The sequence below is a fragment of the Temnothorax americanus genome, unplaced genomic scaffold (genome assembly GCF_048541705.1).
Source record: "Temnothorax americanus isolate GAGA-0224 unplaced genomic scaffold, ASM4854170v1 Scaffold26, whole genome shotgun sequence".
Classification (NCBI taxonomy): domain Eukaryota; kingdom Metazoa; phylum Arthropoda; class Insecta; order Hymenoptera; family Formicidae; genus Temnothorax; species Temnothorax americanus.
Genome location: NW_027509401.1, coordinates 669,146 through 696,600, shown reverse-complemented (window position 1 = coordinate 696,600; position 27,455 = coordinate 669,146). Strand labels below are relative to the sequence as shown.

At 38.8% G+C, this 27,455-nt stretch overlaps 1 protein-coding gene across 7 annotated transcripts; it reads right to left on the bottom strand.

The window, feature by feature from the left end:
- Positions 1–208: 208 nt before the first annotated feature.
- On the bottom strand, positions 209–27,455 carry LOC143899138 (follistatin-A). Of its 7 annotated transcripts, none has more exons than XM_077409143.1 (8): positions 27,105–27,455; positions 25,795–26,074; positions 17,109–17,297; positions 16,564–16,782; positions 15,130–15,366; positions 5,642–5,980; positions 4,735–4,859; positions 209–4,012 (listed from the first exon to the last, which is right to left on the bottom strand). In XM_077409143.1, the coding sequence occupies exons 2-7, from the start codon at positions 26,021–26,023 to the stop codon at positions 4,783–4,785; spliced, it is 1,290 nt and encodes a 429-aa protein (XP_077265269.1). In that variant the 5' UTR covers positions 26,024–26,074; positions 27,105–27,455; the 3' UTR covers positions 209–4,012; positions 4,735–4,782. The 7 variants fall into 7 exon arrangements, with proteins under 7 accessions (XP_077265269.1, XP_077265266.1, XP_077265272.1 ...); XM_077409144.1 differs by lacking the exon at positions 209–4,012 and adding an exon at positions 4,039–4,659; XM_077409140.1 differs by lacking the exon at positions 4,735–4,859 and having other exon boundaries at positions 27,105–27,451.

The following is a 27,455-nucleotide window of genomic DNA, read 5'->3' as shown; positions in this document are numbered from 1 at the left end:
CTTTAAAGATGATGAAAGAAAATAAAAAGAAACCTATTTAAGTTATTCTTACGGGATGTGTTTTATTTTAAAGACGTTTACGGTTTAAAAAAGACAAAAGAAACAGATTTCAACGTGATCAATGACGTTGTAGGCTTAACTTTAAGAGCATATTTCTCACGTCAAAAGGAGGAAAATATTTGTGAAAGAAAAAGAAAGGAAAAAGAACAGCCTCGCACACACAATGTTTTATTGTTATTTCAATAATGTTTGGACAACGTTCAAAAATAATTAGAGTTTTATAGTTCTGTGTGAGGAGGAATTTTTTTCCAGATTATAATTATGAAATGGAATATTTCTCATTTTTCTTTTATATGAGAAACATATTTCCGACGTTGAACTAAACTTTCTAATGACAGTCTCTCTCTCTCTCTCTCTCTCTCTCTCTCTCTCTCTCTCTCTCTCTCTCTCTCTCTCTCTCTCTCTGTATATATTTATATTATATTTATTCATCTATTATTTTTATAAGTTACGTAATTTGTTATGGCCTAGATAAAGCATTTTGAAACTTAGACATTAAAAATAATAGATTATCCTGCTTGTGTGACATTTCTCGTAACGTTGTTACATCTTTTGTAGATGCGCACGCGGAATCTCGGAGTTTGTTTACTTTATGCGCGCTTTATGTACGTTCTTACGTGTAAAGTTATATGTTGTGACGTATGAGAGAGATTCGTTCATGTTTACAATTTGATAATATGTTCCCTAGTCATAGGCAAAATCGCGATCGTATTACCTTAACGTAGAGCACATGTTTTTGGCTTCTCATTATTTATCTATATTAATACGGTGGTCGCGTACGGACCGATTTCGACTTGATCTGACTTTAAATATTTCGATATTTGCTCAGGTACGTCCGCGAACGTCTATCGCTTCCCAAGTTATGACCTATTATCAGTCGTGGGAATGAAGACACAACGTGTACGTAACAGCACTAGAAACTCGAAATGCGTGTCACGTGATACGCGAATACGTTCTATGTTACACGACTGACATTTTTTAACATTTTACGTCGTCACGTTTGAACGTTTAGTTACGTATTGTATACGTTTCCATTTTTTATTTTTTATTGTTCTAGCAAGTAAGATTACATTGATTTTCATTCCCAACAGATTTATGTTTACATTATAGGTTTGAGCAAAATACGCGCTTGAGATAGATTATAAAACCAGCGTTGTTCGTAAAATTAAAATAAATTAAGTACGCGTATTATTATACATAAATACCATTTATACGTAAAGGCTAGGATGGAAGCATTTGGACGATCGATGATGCCCACGTCGAAAAAAACCTGTCTGTAAGGTGAAAAATGTAACGTTTAATGTCTGTTGCATCGATAAGTGCTAACGCTAAGCTAACATAGCAAAAGTATGCGTTATTAACCCTAGCTCCAACTGCACATGCGGGTCGCGTGCGTCCTCGGCATTTTAACTGTGTAATATTTTTCAAAGGTTCAACGCGTAACGTAATACGTGCAAACGTAAACAATAATAATATTATAAAATCAAACTTATACGTAAGATCTCAAGGAATACCTATATGAATTTTTTCAGAATTTTTGATAAAGTGCCTCGGACGTGCAAACGTTTTCATGACGCGTTAGTGGGTGCCGAAAAAGAGTGTACGGTTGCAGGGTTAAACTAGAGATAGGAACGTAATATAAAAAATATATATATATATATATATATATATATATATATATAATATATATTTATTTGCAATTTGAATCCACGCGTGATCAGATTTTCAAGATGTATCTGATGCCGCATCTGAGAACACTGTCGACGTGTTGTTATTTCGAATAAATAGAAAGGACACTACGTATTGCGTATAACACGTAAACGTAGTACGGCATTATAAAATTCTTTTTTGTGGTAACGTGATAAGGATTCATTATATATGACATAACCATCTTCGATCGTCCATACACGTTCGCTGTGTCACGCATCTTTCGTCGTGCACACGTAAGTACGAAATACTGACTTATATATCAATTAAGTTGCTTGTCTATCTAATATCCTACTTTTGGGAGACATTTTCGCGTTTTGTGCTAATCTTACAGTCTTATGAAGTTATGACGTACATTTCCCCGAATGTTGTGATACTGTAACGCACGTAGTATTCAGTTGAACATAACATCAGCTATAGCTCTCTTGAGATGGAAAGTTTTACGTAATATATTGACCATTTACGTGGTTTGGATGTCAAAGAATATTATAAACGTGCATCTTTTAGAATAACTTTAACGATGCGCTTCGTTTACGTCCGCTGAGAGAGAGGAGGGGGGGAGGAAGGGTGGGAGAGAGGGAGAAGGGACGATAAAGAGACAGGGTTATATGTGAAAGTTACATGTCCATAGTGTGGAAAATAAAAGTTTTTGTTCATCTAATATCATTTGTTGTTCATAATATTACGTATTATAAAATGACGCATCGACTCTCTTATTGCCAATTTTTTTTTTATGTTCTTATTATTATCAAGAGTCCTTAATTATTTTATTATTCGCGTATGTAGCTGCTATTCTTCTACTTGTAATAATAATGCTCGAAGTCATATTCTCCCGACTATTTTTTATTCTTATTTCATCAAAATATCTATTAAGGAAAGACACGTTACTTTTTTATTTTGTTAATGTATCGCGACATTTATCATTGGCATATATTAGATTAGAGGATTTCTAACATGTATAATATAATGTAATATAATATAATATACAATATATATTTTATGTATGTACACACACACACACACACACACACACACACACACACACACACACACGCACACGCACACGCACACGCACACGCACACGCACACGCACACGCACACACACAAAAGAGTATATGTATTTCGTGGAATATATATTAGAGAGTCATTAGGATTAACGTGCTGATTTGTTTATTTTAACATCTACTTTTTTTATAACGAAAATTTGATCGGTATTAATATTATTATTTGAAATTTTTAATACTCTATTGTTAAATATCTTGCTAAATGAATAGTAAAGCCTCTAATTAAAAATGTATAATAGTAAAATCAGTACGTGAAAAATTAGAAAAGTTCTATTTATTCTATTAACTCACAATGTCGAATGTAAATTTTCTAAAAACCATTAATTTGTAATGTAACTACGTAAAAAGCACGCTATTAAACGTCTTGTTGAACGTTGTATCATGCGCATTTATCTTCTTGGTGAAAATTTTGGACACGCACGTGTCCACACCTACACACGCGTATACACTTACACGTCATATTCTCAAACTATACATATACGATATAGTTAGCTCGAGAGAATCCAATATGTCACGTAATGGAAGATGAAATAATCACGTGCCGATATACGTCGCGATATGTTGCGAAGTGATATTGTACACTTTTTAGAAGACTGATTATTTAATTTGTGTGGAATATTGTGTGAGATCTTTAGGCATCGTGGGTTAAGTTATATAATATAGATTTCATAAAAGCTTAAAAGTTAAAATAAATACATTTTTTACGTTAAATAAATACATTGTTTATGTTACATAAACCGTTTTCTAACTGCTTCCCAAGTGGTTGTTCATTTTTGGAGAATACCGAGTGTCTCCAAGTATTTTGATATAACCTTTCTTTTGCCATTTTGCTTTTACGTAAAGCAACTAGAATATGATTTTGCTAAATCGTTCTCAGTTCTGTGAGTTGAGCCTCGTCTATTTGTCGCAAATAAGAAATAATGATTCTCTAAATTCACGCTTCATTCGTCCTCCATCAGGTCGTTGTGAACATGAGCACCTATTAGATTTCTAAACTAAAATAGACGCGTTACTGTCATCCGTTGCTTTTCGTTGACGATCGCTTTTCAAACTATGAAAACATTACAGCTACGAGAATGGTATAGAATGGAGGCCATAAGGAGATTTGGCGTAATCATGACTCACTTTTGTATCTTTATCTGCCAGATCAACCCCGTAGTTGCTCGAAGCGTCGTCCTCCTCTGTAAGAAATATAATAAACAAAATATTGGCGAATGTTGAATTAAACGTGGTAACTTTGAAAATTCGCATCTTCTTGCTGTTTTAATATCCGTAAGGTTAATATACACATTCAGGCCACGTATATGTATGTACATATTATATGTGTATATTTTTATCAAGTGACACGAGAATGAGTATGAGTATACTCTGCGATTTTACACGTATGTACCATCGATCGTGATCAGACGTGTTTGCACTTTTGTCAAGATTATTGTTTATCGCGTGAGCACAGGAACAGAACGTGTGAAACTGCATAAGGAGAGAAAATTATATTAAATGAAGTCATTAATGACGTATGTATACAATCTTATTCAGACTTGGAGAACTTGACGTGTTTTCTATCGTTTCAGAAGCGATTACCCCGCGGGCATGCCCGAAATGTCAGAATGATATCACGTTGACGTCATCGTGACCAAAAAATGATGTTACGTTCGTCATTTTTTGGTCAACGTGACATTATTTTGACATTTCTGTTCTCCTGGGAACAGTCGATTTATACTATTGTAGTTTCGGCTGTTTCATTCAACGACACTAACGTATCTGTAAAAAATATCGCTTCGTAATACGAGACGTATTACGGAATTGCAGGAGGCAAAGTGCTTTTACTCTGTAAAGTATTATAAAATTAATGTAGGTATACAGTGTGACACGTAGTAAGAGCAACGTGTATAAATATAATTACCTCATAAAGTGACATATTCGCATGAAACGCGCACGTGGCACAGCGGTACTAATTCGAAAAGCGTAGCAGACGTACTTCTTCTTTATTTCTATACAACGTGCAACAGGTTTCTGCGTGTACGTAATCTAAAAGAGGCCACGAAGAAGGACGGGGAAGTTTAATATACAGTTGTTTATTAGCGTGTTTAGACGCGGGTAATAGATTGCAATGAACGTCGTTATTTATCACGTTTATCACATTTTCGATATCGATGATTAAACATTTTAAAAAGGTAAGAAAGTCTCGTAATCTTCAGTATATAGATTATTACGTGATACTTAAAGATCGCTGAGAGATAAGACGTTCAATAGACCAGTATGTTGAACACACAATATTTATATACGTATAATATAACTTTAACGTATAAAATAAAATCGTTGAAAACCGCGGATCATCGCGTTAAATCGATATTCGAGATATATGGTCAAGCTGTTGAATTCTAGAAAAATTCACTTATTTATATTCCCCTTTCTCTCTCTATGTTTTCACGATCGACGGCGTTTAGCAGGCACGATATACGTATAGGCGCATATCGAATATATATATATATACGACTCGCGTGTGAGCAACACGCATTCCATACTAGATGATTGTAAGTAACTAGAGCGGATTACAACTCTGCGTTTATGACGCGAGTGACTCACTCACCTCGCAGAGAAAGATATAAATGGCTAGACTGACGCATGTATATCGCGTTTTTTTCAACAATTCAATAAAATCTCTAACGCTCTTTTTTCTTAATTATTTTTTTTCTTTGACAGTTTACAAATTTAAGTGTATATATTAGGTTGGTGATTTGGAAAATCTCCGCAGTTTCTTTATGTGCATGACATATGACGCCAAGTTTTGTTAATATCTAATAACTCACCGATATAAAGAGGGGCCGTGTCGTAAGCGTTACAGGGACCCGCGTGCCGTGTTTCAAGAACGAAGCCAGTAATACAGGCGTCCTTGATAATGTGACACCAGCTGGGGTAGGTGATGTTGTTTGTCGCACATAACATAGTCGTTGAAGGATCTCGATCCCGATCCCGGTCCTGATCTCGATCTCGATCTCGATCTCTATCACGATGCGCCCTAGTCCGGGCGCGCTCCCGTTTCCGGGGACAACGATAGGTACAGGTCACGCAACGTGGTCGTCCAGACTTCATTTCGGATAAACAAGTTTGGCCTTCTCGACAGCGTATCTTAGTACAGTCTGCGATTTCTGTCAAAATCAAACGACGAAAATAACTGCAAACGTTTACGGAGCAAACGTTGTCAGCATATATAAGCACCTTAAAAGTTACCACGTGTATGTTTTATAATTATTGATTCTATATCACAAAATAGGATAAATGCGGCACTTGGATCGCAGCAAACAATTCGCGGTGAACGCGTGCTAGCTCCCTACTATTTACCGCTAACGTCAATCAACGTGATTATATTGTTATGCATATTTTATTTGTTAAATTACCGATGCAAGATGCAACACTACTTAAACGCACGCTCAGTCTTTGATATTTTCGCTCACTTATAACATCTTGTAATAGTCAAAAGAGTTAATAATAATAATAATAATAATAATAATAATTGAGCGAAAATGATGCTTGGCTAACTTTCTCCTCTTGGATGTATGTATTTCGGTATTGTGTCACACAGAAATATGAAAGAGCAGACTAGATCAATCGTTGAGTTACATCCATCCTTTATCTCTGTCAGTTAGAAATTTTGGAGACGAACTATTTAAATTAGCACTTTCAGTTACTTCACGTACAGTTGATAACAACTTGGAAATATTCACATTACTTTGACTGTCAAGATCAAGAAGCGTAGACTCTAATAAGAGAAGAAAAGTAACGCAAATATTATGTAATGCTATGTATATATATATACGAGAGGGTTGTTGATCATTCAACCTAACACCGTTGTGACATTGACACAACATGGTCAACGTTCATTCAACCATGACAATTTAAACGAGTCGTTATCAGGTTACGCGCATCGTGCGTGCTATATGAAATGGTAGTGCCTTGAAAATCGCGCAATCCACTCTTTCCTTACTCCAACGTATGCTGAATCAAAGACATATGTTAGATAGAGATATTTGTATACAGCAAAGAGCAGTTTGGATCAATAATGAATAGCTTAATTTTATATAGAGTAAAACATAAAGCTCCTCTCCTCTTTCTTCAAATGACTTTTGTTGAACATAATATGATCGTGTACTCACGCAGGACGGAACGATAAGACTGTTAAAAGATGGCAGGAGTTAAATTAAAAGGTAGTCGAGGAAAATCTACTTTCACGAAGGTTTTAGTAAAGTTTTGATTTTACACTTTTAAAGCTTTTCTAAAGAACTTTTTGAGGTTTTTCTTTAGAAGAAAGAAACGAAAAGATTTTTTGGCCAACCCGATTTACGTACATCGTGATAATTTATCTGTTTATTATACACTACCTATCAACTGTCATCTGATTGGAGACGTTTGCGATGAGATTACAAACGCTGGACGTACTGTGCGTATGAGTTATGTGTGAAACAGATTAATACAATTGAAAATCTCTCTCTCTCTCTCTCTCTCTCTCTGTAATTGCTTTTGTACGTGCGCTCGTAATGTTGACACATTCCATGCCAAACTGTATTCTTGTATAGTTTCTTATTTAAACAGACATACGTTTCTAACGGCAGTATCTCTCTCACGCGAACGATATTTACTCTCCTCAATAAAAAATTTTGTCCTTCTCCATTATCCATTTCCGTCTTCGTCGGCATGGCATAATTTGCCATGCGACAACCGGATAATTCTCATCCCACCGCATCACACTCGCAGTCAGCGTGGCACGTAAAAACTGCGCGCGCGTCAAGTATCGACGAATGAGAAATGGTGTCAATATATGTATGCGTGTATGCATGTATGTATGTTTGTACGTACGTACGAATCCTCCATTGGCGAGTCGAAAAAATAAGCAAATTACTTAACGCCTTCGGTGGCAAGAGTAAACAACAGTGTAAATCGAGCTCTTGGAGATCTTGGAGAGTACAAGATATCAGGGAAGGATGAAACGGATGGGCATGGAGGGAACGAAAGAAAAGGTAGAAGGTGGCGAGAGAAGACGACGAGGCTCGAGAAAAGCTCATATACGTTCCGTGCGCATACTGCCGTATGCATATTTACAGACGCGTGCACTTTCGCGCCTCGGATCCTCGAATCGGAGAAAGACGATTAAGTATTTGCATCGCGACACCTCGTCGCTAAACCGTCTGCTTTATATTTACTTATATTACGCGCGTGTTGTGTATGTCGTGCCTTCTCTGCACAGCGCGGTCTTTAGCTTACCTTTCTGCTTTTTCCTATTCGCACGAGAACGTTTTTGGGGGCGTGAAGAGAGCGTGCTATAGAGAGCTTAAGTTTTCAAGTGTGGTAGACCGAAGCTATCAACTAGGATAGGAATGATGCGACAATAACAGCAACTGTAATACACGAAGGCCTTTTTATTGACGTCAGACGTATTCACTTGCAAAAGGAATACTTGGAGTATAAGTATTCGCGCGAGAAACGTAATAATGCATATACCGCATGAAGACAAGCTCTCTTCTCCTCGTCAAGTTGTGCTTGACGTGTGCTTAACGACAACAAGAGTACGTTTTTGACAGTAAATTTTTGCCAGATTGATTTGGTTCGCGATATTTGCAGAATCGTCTAACGACCATGTGGATAATATGTAAAGCGATGAGTTATGATATTAATTCTGAGAGAGCTTGAAACAAATGTTACAGCGTGAGAATGCCGCGAATCGTAATTTTTCATTATGGATGTTACAGTTTGTTTAGGAAAAAGAAATACGCGAAAATATAACCGAAATACGAGAACGTTTTTTTGTTTAATACACTAGGACCAGCGACGACATATAACCAACCACGTAGGGTACTTTGCAAAAGTAGCGCGACACATTGACGGTTGTTGCACGAGTCGCGTATACGCACGCGTTTTATTGTCACGACGATATGTTAATACAGTCACGACGTGCATATGGTTTGCGGACGGGTAAAGGTGTCTTTCGTGGATTGTTTACAGTATCGAGCATCATGACTACGACATCGCGATAGGAATAGATGTAGAACGTCAAGTGGCGCGATGTGAAAAAGATAATGAGTGGGAGCGAGATGTGCTAAAAGGTAAGCGATGGGTGTCACCATGGTGCGCTGGCGAGAGAGCTGATTCGCGATGGTATTCGCGAGGGTATTCGGCTGGAGGCATGCAGCGGTGAATGTCGATGTTGAGACGCGGACACGTGGATGTTGATATGGTTGTGAGAAGGAGGAGGGAAACGGTGGAGCAAGGCGAAGCGATGTTGGTCCATCGGCCAATGAGAAGAGAGAGAGAGAGAGAGAGAGAGAGAGAGAGAGAGAGCGCGCAGAGAAAGGGTATGGAGAAAGAGAAGAAGACAAAAAGAGAGACAGAGAAAGGAAGACAGTAGAATCTTGTGCCAGAGTCTAATAAAAAAAAGACGAGCTTGGCACTGGCCAGGCGCCCGTGGCCTCGCCAAGCTATACCGTGCCAGTGTGTATGGCGTTACTGAATACTGTTACTGAGGACCATGTCCAGGCTTGCGAAGGGCTGCTGCGGTTTCTTGTACAAACTTTACTCGTCCTGCTCCGCCTTATTCTTCCCCTTTTCTTTTTTTTATGCTTTCTATCTTGTTTCCTCTTTCTTTTCTGTTCCTTCTTCTTTCCCTTCTTCGTTCTTCTGCTCTCTTCGGTTCGCATTTGCCACTTTTTGTTTTCGTTATTTCTGCATCGTTCCAACAACATGATTCTTCTCTGGTTCTTGGATCGTCGACGTTCATTCTCTCTCTCTCTCTCTCTTATTTTTGAGGTCCAGACAGACCTCGATAACCTTAACGTCGTGCGTCTCATTAGTTTCCTCAAAATGGAGATGAGTTTTGTTGTAGAAGAGATAGATAGATAGATAGATAAATAGATAGATAGATAAATAGATAGATAGATAAATAGATAGATAGATAAATAGATAGATAGATAGATAGATAGATAGATAGAGAGAGAGAGAGGGGGGGGAGGGGGAAGGGGAGGAAGAGAGAATATTTTACGGATGATTTTGCCGTTGGAAAACAAGAGCGTTGGCCAATCGTCGTTGTGTGTGTTTATAGATATTTTCCTTTAATTTTATTAATACTAAATGACTGAAACACGTTTCCCAAAAATCGTTAACGAAAAGTAGAGCATTCGAAAAACAAATGTAATAAATGGTGTACGGAGAAAACTTTCATTTTTTCAACTTTTACGATATGAAAACTTATGAAAAAACCGAATGAAAAATTTAATTTATATATACGTGACATACGAGCGCGCGCGCGCGCGTAAACACACACACACACACACACACACACACACACACACGACAAAGAACTTAAGTGATTAAACAAATGGACTATTGTAAGTAACTTCGATCGCCGTTCTCCGATATATAGAATCGACATTTATAACATTAGATATTTTTTTTACAAATCTGATTTTACGTTATTCTTGGAGACAAAAGAACGCTCGAGTTTATTAAAAGATGAACGTAAGTAAGTAACACATGATAGCAATCTCATTGAAAAAGAGGAACGGACGTATTTATTACGTTAAATGATTTCATGTTATTTTATGATAATTTTGTAATTATTTTGCGAAGAACGTGCCATACAAATACATAAACACACAAAGAATTATTATGCGCGTATCGAAAGCATATTGTCAAGTGTTTATGGCAATATTCGCTACATCAAGAAGACAACTATAAAAATTTAAAATTGAAATATAACTTTATTACGTTCGTTTCAACCGCGGAAACGTGACATTTTTTTCTTAATTTTCTGTTATATTTGGGGTTCAAGAAAGACAGAATATAGTAATGTAGGCATATTGCTTCTCATATAATCGTTTCGCAAGATCTCATATAAAAAGAAACAGAGTTCCCCGTCAACACTCCCTAAGAATATCCTATACAGTTATTTTCATATAACACTAGGTGATATAATACTTGTGTGCACCTTACACGTGCACCACTTTTATACAGGATTTTCACTATAAAATTTCTAGTTTTTGCGATTCTAGTTTGCACAATATTAACGTGATCTACGTTCACGGTCATATTTCTTATGTGGCACGGATCGATTCGAATTTTCGTTCTCTGATGGGACGGCTGATCGATGCATGCCGAATTCTTTTAGCAGTTTAGCTGAAAGTTATTTTTAGTTTAGTCAGGGACACACACACACACACACACACAAAGAGTGGGAGAGCACGAGGATAAGTGTTGAAAACGTAAAAGACCGCGTGTCTCGGGTTTTAATATATATATATACATATATATATATATATATATATATATATATATATATATATATATATACACACACACACACACACACATATATATATATATATATGTAGGTTGCGTAGCCACGCTACGTTACATGCGTTCAGTGCGTGCACACGTATATGATGAAGATACATACGTGTAAGTATATCAGTGAGTATGTGTGCGCGTGTGCACGCAAAAGTGCGTGAATGTATACGGTGAATGACCCGCAGGGCAAGGACGTTACAAGGACACATCCATTTGCACGTTGCAAGCATATCAACATGCGCTGGTTGCATTTGCGGTTGTGATAACGATATTACTTTTCTTCATATTGTCACACATTCTAGATTTATATTCTCTATACTTTTTTGCTCATGGTATGCTTATGTAATAATAAAAAATTAAAGATCAAAAACAAAAGAGACGGCTAAAAAATACAAGTAGAGATTACTGTGATTATTAGAATGTGACGATGTTTTGATTAAATGATTATAATATTGTTTTTTGCGAAGCGTCCACACTCGGAGAATCCAACGTACGTATAACGTTAACAAGTGCAATACGTGTCATGTTATATGCGCTTGCATATCTGCGTCCATCAGCGTTTCCATGAGTCTAACAATAAATGTAATCAAAAAATATGTAGAGTCGCCGTGCTTAAAGTAGCCTACTAAGAAAAATGGTCTTTGCGTGTATCGAACAGACAGACGTGTTTCCTGCAGTTTAGTCATTTAACGGTGACGACAATCCCAAACAAGCGTACGGCGCCTACACCCTGCGCGACGTGTATAACACGTTATACGTTTTGAACCGTCTACATGCTTTACCTTTACGACGAATATGTATATGTGTGTTTCGTAGATATTGTATTAAGATTATCGATAAATATAATAACCATATCTTTTTCTTTTAGTTTTAATTTTTGACATGTTGCTTGATACGAAGTACAGTCTTGTTTCTTTATGATTAATATCAAGACTATAATCGATTATTTTATAGGTATTGTCAGAGTACGTTATAGAAAGTCGTGAAAGGGAGACTTTTTTATAACTATGTGTCAGGGCCGGTTGTTCCACGCTTGGTAAACGAACTACGAGTTAACGCATATGTCTATCTTTGTCTACGTTGAAGGAAAAACAAAGACATTTATATGATTTAACTAGTATATGATTAGTTAGTTTATCAACCGGTCTTTAAATCTGTATTTTTCTGTTTGTTTATATATGTTATGTATGTATATATGTGACAACATTTCAAAGTGGTTAATATTGTCAGAGAAAATGATAAATCTTCTTAGAGTACGTGCATGCGCGTGGCTCTGTGTGTGCGTGTGTGTGAATGCTATCTGAAATAATCAAGATGCCAGGTGGTTGTGTGGATCGCGTGATATTCCTCGAAGGATCCCCGATGAGTTCCTGTAAAAAAATCTATCACGTTGACTGATACGCAGCGGTCGTGTCGTGTTCGAAGTTGATTGTTTATGGCAGTTTCTCGACAGTAATGTACAGAAAACGATGCTCTTTGTCTCTCGTTTTTTTATCTTCTTCCATTTTTTAAATAATTTTTTCTCTTACGCGACTCAGCAACTCGCGTTTCGGTCGATGAACTTTCTGGAACGATCTTGGGATTGCCTTGTGGTATTCCTAATGATGTTTTTTACTGTTACGCCTCTTTTCTCTTCCTCTTATAATATCAGACACTTGTGAAAAGCACGACAACAGAAGTCATACCTTGTAGTTATGTCTTTTCTTCATCACCGCACTTATGGATTTTGCGAAGTAATCGTTACGTTTAAGATAATATTCGTAGAGTCGCGAAACGTTTAAATAATGATTTAAACGTGTTTTCTGTACGCTGAATCCGAAAAATATATAAGTAGATTTCATACAAGTTAATATTATAATATTATAACATAATAATAGGGGTGCCTAATACTGTGCCTACGATCGTCCTTGTTCCAAATTCCGCACCCTACGATATTGAGACTGTTACGTGTTGCATTCTGTCACGGAGCAGTGAAAACTGTTGAATAACGCTTCTTTGGACGATCTTTTGTTTTATTTCAGTCAGAACTTACAAAGCCTGCGTTTGTTTATTCACCGTAGGAGCTCGTAGGGAAATCAACGCTACAATACACGTTACGTATATTATATATTTTATTTTCCCACGAGCTCCCAATGGGAATAAACGAACGCAGACAAAATGTAGCGTGACAGTTCATAGTTCCAACGAGGTTTCGAAATTTTGCAAGATGTGTCTTCTGTTATTAAAACAGCAAAAAAAGATATCAAGAACGACGTTCTATCGTAAAAACATGTTATAATATTGTGCCTACTTTCATTCCAAAATAGAGAAATATTCGTTGCTAACCTGATAACCACTCGTGTGATGCTCTACGCGGTTATGTTTCTTCCTTGTGGTATTCCTACGTTTATCCTCTAGGACGGTTCATTCGACCGTGCATTTTTCCTAACTGGTCTGCCTCTAGAATACCTCTGACGCTCCCTCAGCCTCTTGTCCACGGAGTAAAAAGATTTTTTTTCCGACAGTAACGCGACCAGGCGGGATACACACCACATCATCCCATCATAATAGTCTGTGAAACCCCATAGGCTTTCTTAATCGTTAAAAGAGGATATCTTTACCAATCTTATGCGTGTCCTATTTTGAGTTGTTTCTATTTCCAGCATATATTGTGTGTCATACGTATATTTTTATATAATAAAAATATGTGAGGGTGCGAGAGATATTAGGAACACTTTTTTATGTCGGCAACGGCTTTTTTTTGTTTTCCTTCAGAAAAGATAGTCAGGCTGATGGTAGAGAACGAAATGTAGGCTCTTACGTCTATCGTAGTCATAGACGTAAAGCAAGACTGAGAAAACCGTATACGTAACTACGTTCGTATCGTCACGTATCAACACGCGAGCTTTTCATGACTTTACGTAGTTACGTATACGGTTTTCTCTGCCTTGCTTTACATCTAAGACTACGATAGACGTAAAAGCCTACGTTTCTCTGCTATCAGCCTTAAAGTAACGTTTGAACACATTCATGGAGGTCATATTACGATAATCCTGGAATAACGTGATGCGGTTTAGTCATATTCTTATAGGAGTTTTCAGTCAAACGTTTGGTTTTCAAAACGGGGATGCAATATTAGGCACAGTTCTCCTAGTTAAATAATTACAGGATACCATAGTGAAAGGAGGAATATATTACGGGCAATAAAGTATGTGAACTAGACATCGATTTATAAAAAAACGTGATATTTTTAAACTTTTGTTGACGTTTGTAACAGTACACATTTTTTAAAAATGCAGAAAAGACAATAGTTTTAGATTATATTGAATCAGATAACTTAAAAACTTGCTGTTTACGTTTATTACTCCCATAAGATTTTCCATGTAAAGACGTGTTTTGGCTATTTTATAATACTTGTCGCGAAGTTTCGTCGGCGTCGTACAAAATAACAATGGACGACGAAAGCCCTTTCCGATGTGAAACAGCAGCCGCGTGACTATTCGTTTGTTGCTCAATAAAACAAACTTTTCTTTTTTTCATATATATGCTTTTTTTTCTATCAGTACACTGTAAAATATTAAGAATATCGTAGCTGGACTATTCATTTCTTAATGCGAAGCACGTAAAAAAAATGACTTGCCTTTGCGTATATTTGATTATTTTATTCTTAAAACGGTTTAGATCGCAACGTGGCAATAGACTTTTTTTGAAAGTTATTCTCTAAGATATTAAAAAATTTTCATAAATACGTTCGAGAAAAGATGATGAACTTTGATGTATGCGCGCGCGCGCGAGAGAGAGAGAAAGAGAGAGGGAGGGAGGGGAGGGAGGGAGGGAAGGGGGGGAGAAGAGAGCGATAGGCAGAGAGAGAGAGAGGAGACGAGCGATAGAGAGAGGGCACGCAGAGAGTCTCTCATCTCGCTCTATGATACTGATCGCTATCTGCATCAGCTCGCTAGCGTGTCCTCTAGATCGAGAGACTTACGTTTGCAATGACCCTTATAAGCGACGGGAATGGCGCGACCCGCGCGGCAGGCGGCGAGTCGCAGGTGGCAGGCACTCTTGTAGGTGTTTCCGTCGGCTCCGCAGACGGGACGTGCGCCGACGACCTGGTGCGGGAGTGCTTGGGGGCACCTGCGGGCGCACCTCACGCAATGAGGGCTTAGGTTCTGGTCCAGCAGACAGCTCCGACCTTGGCCGCACCGGACCCGTGCGCACGAACCTGCTCGACACTTTGCACGTTATTACGCACAGTCGTAAACCGCCTCCGTGCTAGACGCATTGCCTTTCTTTACTTTTATTTTTAGTCACCAGCTGTTTGGTTTCTACAATACGTGCGTAGTTCCGTTCATTTAGTTATGTCCCGTTCGTTTAGTTACGTGGCTCGAGCCACTTTAAAAAGATCCTTAAAGATGTTAGATTTAAAATATTATACGTTATTCTCTTAGTTTTATATAGTTTGCATCTTTCAGACGCTTAAGCTCATTCCAAGTTTCATTGGCATGTGTGATTACGACGTGTGCGCAGTTATAGCGTTATAACATTATTACATTGTCTATTTTTCTATTAAAAAAAAAAAAAAAAATTCGCGATACTTGAATCTATCAAAGTTTATTATTGTCGCTTTTCCACGATGCCGCCGCGTGGTTCTCTTGCTGCGCTTATTTCGTGAGCGACTGTGTCATCGTATATTTTGACAGTTATGTGTATGTGTGTATTATAATAAGGGGTTAATAGTATAATATTAGTAACAGTATAATATTAAAGTTAACTAGCGCGCGCGAAGCGTTCGTCTGTGATGTCTAGTTCTTAACGGTCTACTCTTAAAAAAGCCATGTAAGAGATTAAACTAGTTATCCCTACAATCTAGTATATTCACGTTGTAAATGTAAACGCGTTGTGACACACGATAAAATGAGAAGCTGTATAAAGTTGTGAGATTTATAACGACATTTAATACATTTTTTGAAGGAATGACGTAATATTATCGATATATTAAGTGCACGTTTCCGCGTTTTGCCGTGATCGCAGGATGCACGTGAGTCGTTATCGCGTGCGAACACGTTTCGCCATGATTTATTAGTGTTTCAACGTTTTACGAGATAAAAATATTTTTTCTCGCATGTGCGATTATTAACGCACGAGGGTTGAATACGAAATAATTACTGTGTCGATAAATATAGCCGTATTAAGAGACCAGTCCCACCCCGATCGTTTCCTTCCTTATCAGTTTCCGTGCGTTTACGTCCTAATTAACACAATCGTCATTTCGGCGAAAGGACGACGGCTGTAATACAACGCAAACAAAAAATTTCACGATGTAATGAGGATAAAATGGTTTGGTGATTTTTCGCAACGTAAAGCAAAACATTTTTTGCAAGGCACGACGGAGGCGATCAACTTATCTATACATACTCACTTTGACAGTGGCCGTTGTAGGCAACCGCGAGTTCGTGACTGCCTTTCTTGCAAGCTCGCTTTTCGAGTCTACACAGGCTTTTATAACTCTTGCCGTCCGTTCCGCAGACCGGCCCACCGCCACGCGGTGCTTTACACTCTGGACTGCACACGCACCTCGGTCTTCCTCTACGTACCACGCACTTTTTTCCTTCCTCGCACTTCACTTCCGCGCAACTCTCTGTCGACGGAAAACGATTCGTAACTATATATATTTTGGGTTTACATACCATAATAAATGTTCGAGATAACGCGGTTGTTACTAGTCAAATATAGAACGAATAGAATCAATAAGGACGTTTAGCTTTCTTTCTTTCTTTTTTTTTTTTAGTACGAAACTGAACGCCGGCACGTTACACACAGACGCGCGCGTGCGCGCATACACACGCACACATGCTGCACGCACGCAGTAATATTTGAATAAAATAGTAAATGAAACGTAAAGCCGCGTTTAATTATTGTACGATTATCACGATGAGTAGTAGTACGTAACAGTTTGTTACGTACCTCGACAAGGACGACACTGCACACCACCACCAAGAACTCTCCAGAAGAAGAGACTTCCACTGTCCAAGTCTTCGTCGGAATAGGCAGTCGCTGCTGCTGCGTTAGATGCGCAACACGTTTCTTTCGTAACACCTTGCGATAGAAGTTCTTTACAACGGCCGTTATTGATAGACGACCAACATATACCACCTAACACAGATTGATCTTCATAAAATAAATGCAAGATTCAACGTTCTTTTAAGTCAACGAAAAGAACAAACATATTATTATAAATAGATTTTATATAATAATATATTATAGATTATAAATATAGATTTATATATACAGAATATTACAGAAATAGAAAAATATTCGCGTAGTTATACAAACGAACACGTTCCGAGTTGCTACGTTAAGTAAAAACTTGGCTGAAATCGTTTATGATGTTTGCTTAGGCTTAGAATAATGATGAAGCAACCGACAACGGGCTCATTTCGCGGTATTAATAGTCATATTTCCTTCTCACATTGAATGATCTCGTCTCGTTTGTTTACGTTCCAGTTTTCGGGAATGCCACGTTTAGGTGCATTTGCGTCAACTGTAATACTCGTAGCGAGACGGCGATATAACACGGTATGATGTGACGTGGTATGTGGTGGATGTTGGTGTGGACGGACGTTTGGTCAAAATAACTGCTCTTTCATCGATTTCTTTTCCTACGAGTTTCCTAAAGTAGGCCGTGACTTATCTTGCAACAGTCTGATACGATAAGACAGCGTTGTGGCGTCTCACAGGATTCTCGAAGACCATGCTAAGAGCTTAATCCAGACTTGCATACGTGACGAACTATAATGTGTACATAAGGAAACGTATCCACGCGCATTTTACACGCGTCCTTAAGATAGAAATGCGCGTGTCGACGTTTCTGTGTGTATATAGAACGTTTCTGTATGCATATATAGTTACGCACGTATGCAAGTTTGTTTGGATAGGCCCTAGGAGTCATTTGTAGTTTTATCTTTTGCAACCTGGATCTCGCGCTAGAATCGTTATTCTAATCTTGTGAATATACTTTAGGGCGTTGCACGTACAGACACAGTTCTAGTTGACGCGTTCCTCACACGAAGTCACTCACGAGAATCAGCGGTGTTGCCTTGTGTGAATGTATACGGAATGCACGTAGCTTCTCTAATATTCTCTATAGATCAATAGTAAGAGTTAGAGTTATATCAACGATATAATATGTCTTACGACATTGTTGCCACTACTTTATTTACAATCCTCGTATGACTATTCTGTCCAAAAATAGTTGCGCTCGTGGTTTACATATACTAGTTCACGAGCACGCGCGCGTCTAAAAGTTTGTATACCAAGGAGCGTCAACTCACTGCTCTGAACAAGAGCAACGAATCTTTTTTATTACGTATTAATAAAAAAATAAATATTTATGAAAATAAAGTGCAGAGCTGGTACGCTTATTTGCAAGATTAGATACACGAATATAATGTATCATTCATAGTTACGTTTATGATATATTCATTATTGCGATATATTCATAGTTGACGCACATAACGTGATATCGTTGTTTGAAAATCGTACGAACGCACGTTCGAAACTTGGCTCATTTCCACATTTACGTTACTAAACTATTATAGTTAAACATGTGCCACGTGCGCCTGATGATTCACGCGTGATAACACGTGATATATTTAAAGTTTTGCAATCGGTCGCGTGTGTAAGGCCAACGATTTAACGTCGTACGCCGTATGATTATTATAATATATATATATGCAGTCTTTTGCATAAAAGTCAGGCAATATTTGTTTTTATTATCATTCTTATTGTTTGCGTATTATCGCCTTTACCTTCTTTATTAGTAACATGTTTATTTTTACTTTTACTTGTATTTGTATAATATTTTCTCTCTCTCTCTCTCTCTCTCTCTCTCTCTCTCATTTTTTCCGTCGATGATTTTGCTATATAGTGTATAGTTCGTTACGTTGTATTTATTACATAGTATAAATGTGTTACAAATGTTATAAGTGTTCTCATGTTTTGTATGTCGCAAAAATTTTCTTTTCTTATTGCTTTTGTTAGTTTGATGCTTTGAAAATATATTGAACGATATTCGAAACCGCTCTATTTGCCACGTTGTACGTATTTAATAACGACGTGCTAATTGACGAAGCATGCCATGCGTCGTCGTTAGAGACGGAAGAGACGGTGGAACTAATATTACCACTATCTTGTTATGGGGCGAAAAGGAAAGTCTGACATTAATTTTTGGATTCGATATTCGCGCGTAGGTGAGACATTGAAAAAAAAAGAGAAAGAAGAAGGTGGGAGGAAAAGAAATAAGGAAAGGAAAGGAAAAGGGAAGAAAGAAGAGAGAAAGATGAGAGATAAAGACAGAAGGATGAAAAAGAGGGAAGAGGAAGGAAGGAGGAGGGAGAGGGACGAGGAGGTTAGGGTGGGGAGGATGGGAGAGGAGAGAGAGAGAAAGAGAGAGAGAGAGAGAGAAGAGAGAAGCATGGTGCGGAGTCGACGGGCATCACGGTTCGGCGTGTCTAGACTGCGACGTAGCCACCGATTGGCCCAGTTACGCTCTTCTTCCTCTCTTCTACTCATTCTTCAAATCCTATTTTTTTCTCACCGAGTTTTCTAATTTTTTATTTCTCAAGTCTCAAAATGTTTGTTATTTAAAATATTTGAAAGAAAATTTTTGTTAAGGTCACAGTATAACTTTGTATTGTGGTTTATAACACATATATGTCTATCTGATCGTAAAATGGCCCCTTTAGGGTCACTTAAAGCAGATGGCATCAACCAAAAACAAGTTTTTCCAGTATTTTACTACAACGTATTTTATTTACATAACGATACGTAAACGTAAACGTGCGACATTTCTTTGCTTACGTACGTGATTTTGATTCACGATAGGTACGACAAATTCTTTTCTTGTGTAGAGTACGTGTGTATATACATGTTTTGCAAAAATGAAAAAGTTTATATAGCAACGTAACTTTTTTACATTTTATATTTCAACGTTTAACATACGTACTCGTGGCGCGTACTACGGAGTCCCGTGAAACAACGGATAATGACAAGACGTAGGAACACTGTTTTTTATTACTTGGTTTCTTGATAGGCTATATTGTCATTGCGTGATAAGCTATAAACGTCTTTAGTTGGAAAGTATGAAAATGTACAATAGTATACGTAGTTGTTTTGTCTTATGGTACGTAAATACAGGTACCTATATTGCGATGGACTTTTAAACGGTCTTCATGGCTTCTATCACACTATACGGATTTAAATTGAGATTAGCGTGAACGTTAATCAAGTGGACGAAAGAAAACTAATCTCAGGTTTAGTGAACTTTGCTCTGCGTGGTCAACGTTCACGCCACGTTTAATCCTAATCCATAGTCTGATACGGGCTCTAGCAGATAGACTCCATAGGCATGTTGGCATGCGAACGGCAACTTGCCGCGTAAAGTGCCCATGCGTTCTCGCGGTGTGTGCTCACCGTGTCAGCTTTTGTGCCAGCGCATGTACACGCATCTCTCATATAATCCAAGTACTTGAAACGTCACATGTAAGGATTCGTATTAATTATATTACGTGTATTGTTTTATTATTGTACTGTTTTATTACGTGTATCGTCGTGTTTTCTTACTATGGAAACCAGAGACCGCTTTTGTGAGTTTCGTTTAATCTTAATAAACGGCTTAATATGGCTACGAGTTTTGAACGTACACAACCGAAACGTCTAAAATCTATTGTGCCACGTCGAGAACGTGTTTAATACCATAAAATGATCGAAAATTATTTTAACGCTGTTTATCACGTACATCGTATGTCTAGAAAGTAATGAGACTGACGTTTTTTCTCAACAACTGGTAACACTGTAAAAACGAGACTGCAGTAGTCCGAGAGCTACCGTCATATTCTACCTTCAGTTAAACGTTCACGTTGATAACATTAACACATGTGATTCTACACGCATTTTGTATACGTGTTATGTTTGGCTGACGCGCCACGGAAATGGAACTCAAGAAAATCGAGCAGCGTTATGCGAAGTTTGTCACGGCAACGTCTGTGTCAAACTTCAGGATTCAACGCGACAAAAACATTTAAGAAGTTGAAACAGACTATACAGAGATCAAGTTCTATCCCAGGCACAAGTTTTTAGGTGGCACAAGGCATTTTTAAATGGTCGTGAAACTGTGAAGATGACGCACGGTGTGGACGACCAAGCACTGCACGAACTGAGGAAAATGTGACAAAAGCGAGAACTCTCATCAGATCTGATCGACATTTGACAGTGAGAATGATTGGTGCGCAACGTAACGTAAATTAAATTTGAATCACCAGATTGTTTATGTCACTGATGGTCCAGAACGGAGTTCATCTTTCACAGTTTCACGGCCATCTAAAAATCCCTTGTGTCACCTAAAAGCTTGTGTCCGGGATAGAACTTGATATCTCTGTAAGTCTGTTTCAACTTTTTAAATGTTTCTGTCGCGTTGAATCTTGAACGTTGACACAGACGTTGCTGTGTCAAACTTCGCATAACGCTGCTCGATTTTCTTGCGTTTTACATTTTCGTGTCGCGTCACCCAAACATACAGTTATACATATATGTAAATGCGTGTAAAATCACATGTGTTAATGGACAGTTAATGTTATCAAAACGTGAACGTTTCACTGAAGGTAGAGTATTACGGTATAGCTCTCGATCTACTGCAGTCTCGTTTTTACAGTGTTACCAGTTGTTGAGAAAAAACATCAGTTTCATTACTTTCTAGACATACCGCACGTATATGAAGATATATAATCCTTTCCGTTTGTTATGAACCTCGCACACAAACTTTAATCTTGGGCTGTTCCGGTATGTATCGACAAAACAACACGGGATGTCGCGAGATTGTGCGGTAGCAGGTGGTAAAAAGATCGGTGCTTGCTGAAGCAAGCGCTGGGCAGGTATTCGCGACGTGCCGTAGGGGAGACGAGTTCTTGCCTGGACAAGACGGGCACGCGGTTAGTCATCAAGGCTCAGAGATTGTCCCCACGTACACGGCAACTCGACCGGTTGACCAAAACCACAAGATTCTCCCTTTTGTTCTTCTTTTTCTTTTCTTCCACTACTTCCGATCCTCGCGAGTTCTCTAGCAATCTCGAAAAGTCCATCAGAAAAAAGTATGTCACCTGTGACATTATTTTTTAGGCATCGATATACAATAGATAATCCGTTTGATGAAAATGCTTAAACGTTGCTTCAAAGTTGCCAGCGAAAACACGATGAATAAAAACGAGAGTATACGTCTGACGCGCTACGTCTGTAGTCTACGAATCCACTAGAGTATATAAGCTGTGCGCTTCCTGGCTTAGATTGTTGCTTAAAGTTAGGAATGCGGGTAGAATTTTTTCCGGATAAACGTTTGACACATTGACATGATGACGGTCGTGAAAACGTGATATAACTATAGGATTAGCGAAAAGCGTTCCGTCATTTTCTCTCTACGTTTACTTGCTTGTCAATAAACGTTAACATCATCTTCAAGTCGTAACGTATAAAATAAATCTTTCGATTGTAAACGCATTTTATTTCATTATCCAACTATATTTCATGCTTTATCGTCGTCGCGTAGCGTTGAATCGTGAAACTTGCGTACGTACGTTTGATTTGCCTTGTTTGAGGATGCTTGGACGCTGCATCGAATGAAGCGACGTAGTATATTGGTATCCTCGCGCGTGACAATATCTTGGAGATTTTCAAATATTAACTTTCTTCGTATGGAATATGAAGCCAGCCGCACGCGCCCGCGCGCGCGCGCGCGCGCGCGCACGCACGCATCGCACGTACGCACGCATCGCACGCATGCATACATGTACGTATAACTTAAGTGTTTTATCGCGGGCTCGCCATCTCCCAAGACTGCTGCGCCTTCGGTCATGCTCGTCGAACTGTTTTTACCGTGGTCTACCCATGCCAACGGATACGGATCCGAGGTGCTAATCCGATGCATCTATACACGCCCAGCTAATAGAACCAGTTTTATGCGTACTGAAAACTGGCATATTTTTTTGAAAACGCGTGTTTTTCTCTTTTTTTCTCTTTTTTACATGATATTCATTTTTATTTACGTTATCTCCTCTTTTCAAAATTAAGACATCGTGGTATGTAATATTATAGTAAAGGAGCTTTCACGTGCGTAGTGTAACATCTAAATATTTGGAGATTGTGACAGAGTGGGCGTGAATGGCTTGATTAAACGTGTTATAGTGTATTGGTTTTTTTTTAACAAATGAATATATAAAAGGTTTTCTTATTAAAAGCTGCGAGCACACAGCACAGCGTGATTTCGAAATCGCAGTAGTTTCTCAAAATATGCGTTCTCTATCTATCACGTGCGCGGGCCCTTTCTTCCTCTTTCACGTCCTTCACGGGACCCACAGAGTCTCCCGTTCCCGTCCTTCTTTCACTCGGTCGCGGTGGCATCGTCCGTGCGTCTAGAGGCTGAAGCGCCTCTCGTTGATGCGGAGCACTGACCCGCAAACTGGTTCCTCCATTACACCAGGCTTTCTTCCCCCTTCCCCTTTTCTCTCACTTTATCTTTTCTTCTTTCTCTCTGTCTCCCTGCTTCATATATACCTTCCCTTCCCCCTTTATTTCTTCTTTCTTTTCTCTTTCATGCGCGCGCGTGCGTCCATGCGTGCGTGCGTGCGTGCGTGCGTGCATGGATGTATGTATTGTATGCATGCATCTTTTCCTCTCTCTCTCTCTCTCTCTTTATGTTTCAGCGTGTCCCTTTTACTTATGCTTCTCCGCATCCATCGCAGACTCGGCAAAGCCTCTTCTCTTCCTCTGCAGAATGCGCGGCCTCCAAGAGTCAAAGATTCGGCAAGAGAGCGCTAAAACAGATAGCGCTGTATCGTCTGTAGTTTTATCCGAGTCTTTACGCACGCTGCTAACCTTACGTATTCTCGATGAGCTTTTTTGACGTATTTGTAAACGTGCTTCATGCGACTTGATTGTATGCTGTATGACGTACCGTTGTGCTGAGATTAAATCGCAAGGAATAACGTTAGTTATGATAAGAATAAAAAGTGAACGGTACGTTATGGTATGTTGAACTAGAATCTCACGTCATATGTACCTTGGACGTTTGATAAGAAGACTGCTCAGATCTGCTTATCTTCATCCCTTACGCTATGATCTATAAACGTGTTTCTAAACGTACCGCTTTGGATGTTAATCAACGTTTAAAGTTTCGCCAAGTTCGCGTTCCAGTTGTCTGTGCTTGCGGTGTAAACGTTGCCGCCGTACAAACGTTGACGTAACGCTGACGTACGTTGCACTTTATCTGCATCTGTTCAAAGGCGGTCACGCGTTTTATGCCGTTCTACGAATACGCAGCAATGTCAATAGGACTACGTTGCGTGACATTGCATGTACGTGGTGGTCGGTCGCCGAGATTTTTGTTGTCGATATTGTTGCCGACGCGACGTCACGTCAACGTAAAGAAGCAAACACATGCAGTATATTTTGTTAGGATGCCGTGATGTGCGCTTTACAATGATTTTAGATTCAACGTGTTGAAAAGCAAAAGATCGAGGAGGACGGGCAAAAGTTATATTGTAGAAATATTATATATTGTAGAAAATCGAATATCGTTGGTATGTCTTTTATCCAGCATCTACGTTTTCTCTGATTATTAAAAACAAAATAAAAATGACAAACGATGACTTTGCTTTGCCAGCTGGATAGATAATACGTAACGCAGGTGTTAATAAAAAAGATTGTGCTAAAAGTGCAGCCGTGGACTAATGTGAACGTGCCGTACATAAGGTTAATATGCAAATACTCGGACACACGCGCGTTTCGTTTTGTTCGCGTCATGACGTGTTCGCTACATCGCAAAGCACTAAACTGATGAACATGTAACAGCTAAGCCGCGATGCCCGCAACAGCAACGTACGATGTTGGAACGTATAGCTTTGTGAACGTACAACGTACAACGTGTACACCAAGATATTACAATATTGCAACGTGCTCGTGATATAAAGGCCAACTCTCAGATCACAAAGGAGAATTATGCTGTATCTAACGACACACGTAGTTTATCTTTATGTGTTTCGAGAGGAGCTTTTTCACGTCACGGTGACCGCGTGAAATAATATTGTTTTAGCCAGTTTTTAATTAACGTATGTAACGTTTGTTTTCAATTAATAATAAAGCGAGTTTCCCGAAGTAAAAATTTTGACGTAATTTAGACGATAAACTTTTATTAGAGGAAATTCTGCATCATTAATATCGTTGTTGTTTAGATATTTTTATTCTTTTTACTAACGCAACGCTACACGAGAGAAAGGGGAGGGGGAGGAGAGAGAGAGAGAGAGAGAGAGAGAGAGAAACTTGTGTATTCGATTACGGAGAGAATGTAATGGATGAAGCTTTATTGCCAAAGAACAGTAAGCACGTAAAGATCGCGAAATATTATCATCATACATCATATATCAAGTAACAATGTTGTACCACGTACATCCGTATGATATGTTACGTATGTTACGGACATATCACATCATTATTTCTTACAAGATTTACAACAAAATGTAATGTTGGACGTAAAGCTTTTTCTCATTGCGTCGCTACGAGGCGAAGCTATAGAGTCAATATAAATACTGTCAGGAGAAACACTTACCCGTCGTTGAATGGATTTGGAGCAATAATCCGATTAGTGACATCAAGAGGAAGGTTCTATATGGGGATACCGTGATATCCTGCCGCAAGGCCGTCATCTCAGGCGGCCCGCGCCAGGTGCTCTCCCGACGTGCCGCTATCCCTGCGGTGGATCTCACCTCAGCTTTCTTAACTTCCGCCTTCGTTCCCGTCAGGTCTGCAACGTGCCGACTTCGTGTTTCACATTTCATCTGCCTGTGCCGCGTCTTATCCACGTTGGATCTTCGTTTTCACTACGTAAACTATAGCGGAAGATCGTGAATTACGTGTCAATATCAGTTCACTGTTTTCTCTGAACGAACGTGTGGAACGAACGTCATGTCATAGATTTTGCTTTCTGCATCGCACACATGCTTTCATCAAAACAGATATATATATATATATATATATATATATATATATATATATATGAATGTCTTAGAATGGGAATTATCTTTTATTATCATCAAGTTGGAGATAATTTCTGTGTTTCAATAAAAAACTGAATTTTGTTTCACATTGTCACCGTGATTTCACGCATGTGTACATGCTCTACTATAGACTACAAAAGTTATTATTGTTAGTGTAAACGTTATATTTTTAACGTAACATAATATCATTATGTTACGTTGTTCGAATACTTATATTGAATATTTTTGTCTGTTGATCGGTATGTGTTTTCTTTCTTGTTTATTCAAACATCATGATTAAAACGTCACGGAACTTTATGATGTCATCTATTTGTCATCTCGCAAATCTCTTTTGTTATTTTAAGACCTTTTTATACATGCAAATACGAACGAGTTTTTTCGGGCGATTCAACTATTTTCTATTTATATGCCAAATCTTATTGAATCTTGTAAAATACCTGTACGCGGTTCTTAGATTATGACAACTACGTCGTGTGATGTCCATGAGACGCGAAAATGGATCGATTCAAACACCTGTGGCTGGTTGAAAGTTTCGCGTTAAACGTAATGGTGGTATTGTTTGCGTATTATTATTTGTCCCCGTGCGCCTTATAGCTTTTTGCGAATATTTATATCCTTGTTTGATTCGTCGGTCGAAGCACGACACTTTTGAACCCACTAGTCGCGACGTATCGCGACACGTGGTGTACGCGCGTTTTACAAAACAAAATGCACATTGCACAAGCAGCGCGTTTGAAGGATCCTCGTGTTTTGACAACACATAGTTTAATCCTTTGCGCGCCTTCCTCGCTCGACTCTTTTTTTTGCAGCCACGTTCGTAATATTTCCAAGAATACACATGGATGGCGTTCTCGCGATTTACCTCAGCATCCTCAGCGTTGATAGATCGCGGTCTTTCTTAGCTATCCACGATTTTTGGTGGAGTGCTCGTTAGATTCACGACATGATTGTCGATCCTCCACGAGTTTGCTTCGCGGCGCGACGCGCAGCGTCGTCTGCAGTCAAAACTAAACGCGCGAAAGATCGCCAGGCAGACTAAGAGAAGCAGTCGACAGTTGGTAGTTGGCAGCCAGCAGTAACAGCAACAGCAGCAGCAGCAGCAGCACAAGGCGAAACGTTTCGCCGTATGCCGAGCGAAGCTCTGCAAAAGCAGTTTGCACACGCGGCCGCGCTGTGTTGTATCGTCCCCACTTCCCTTCTTTGACGGCGGTGG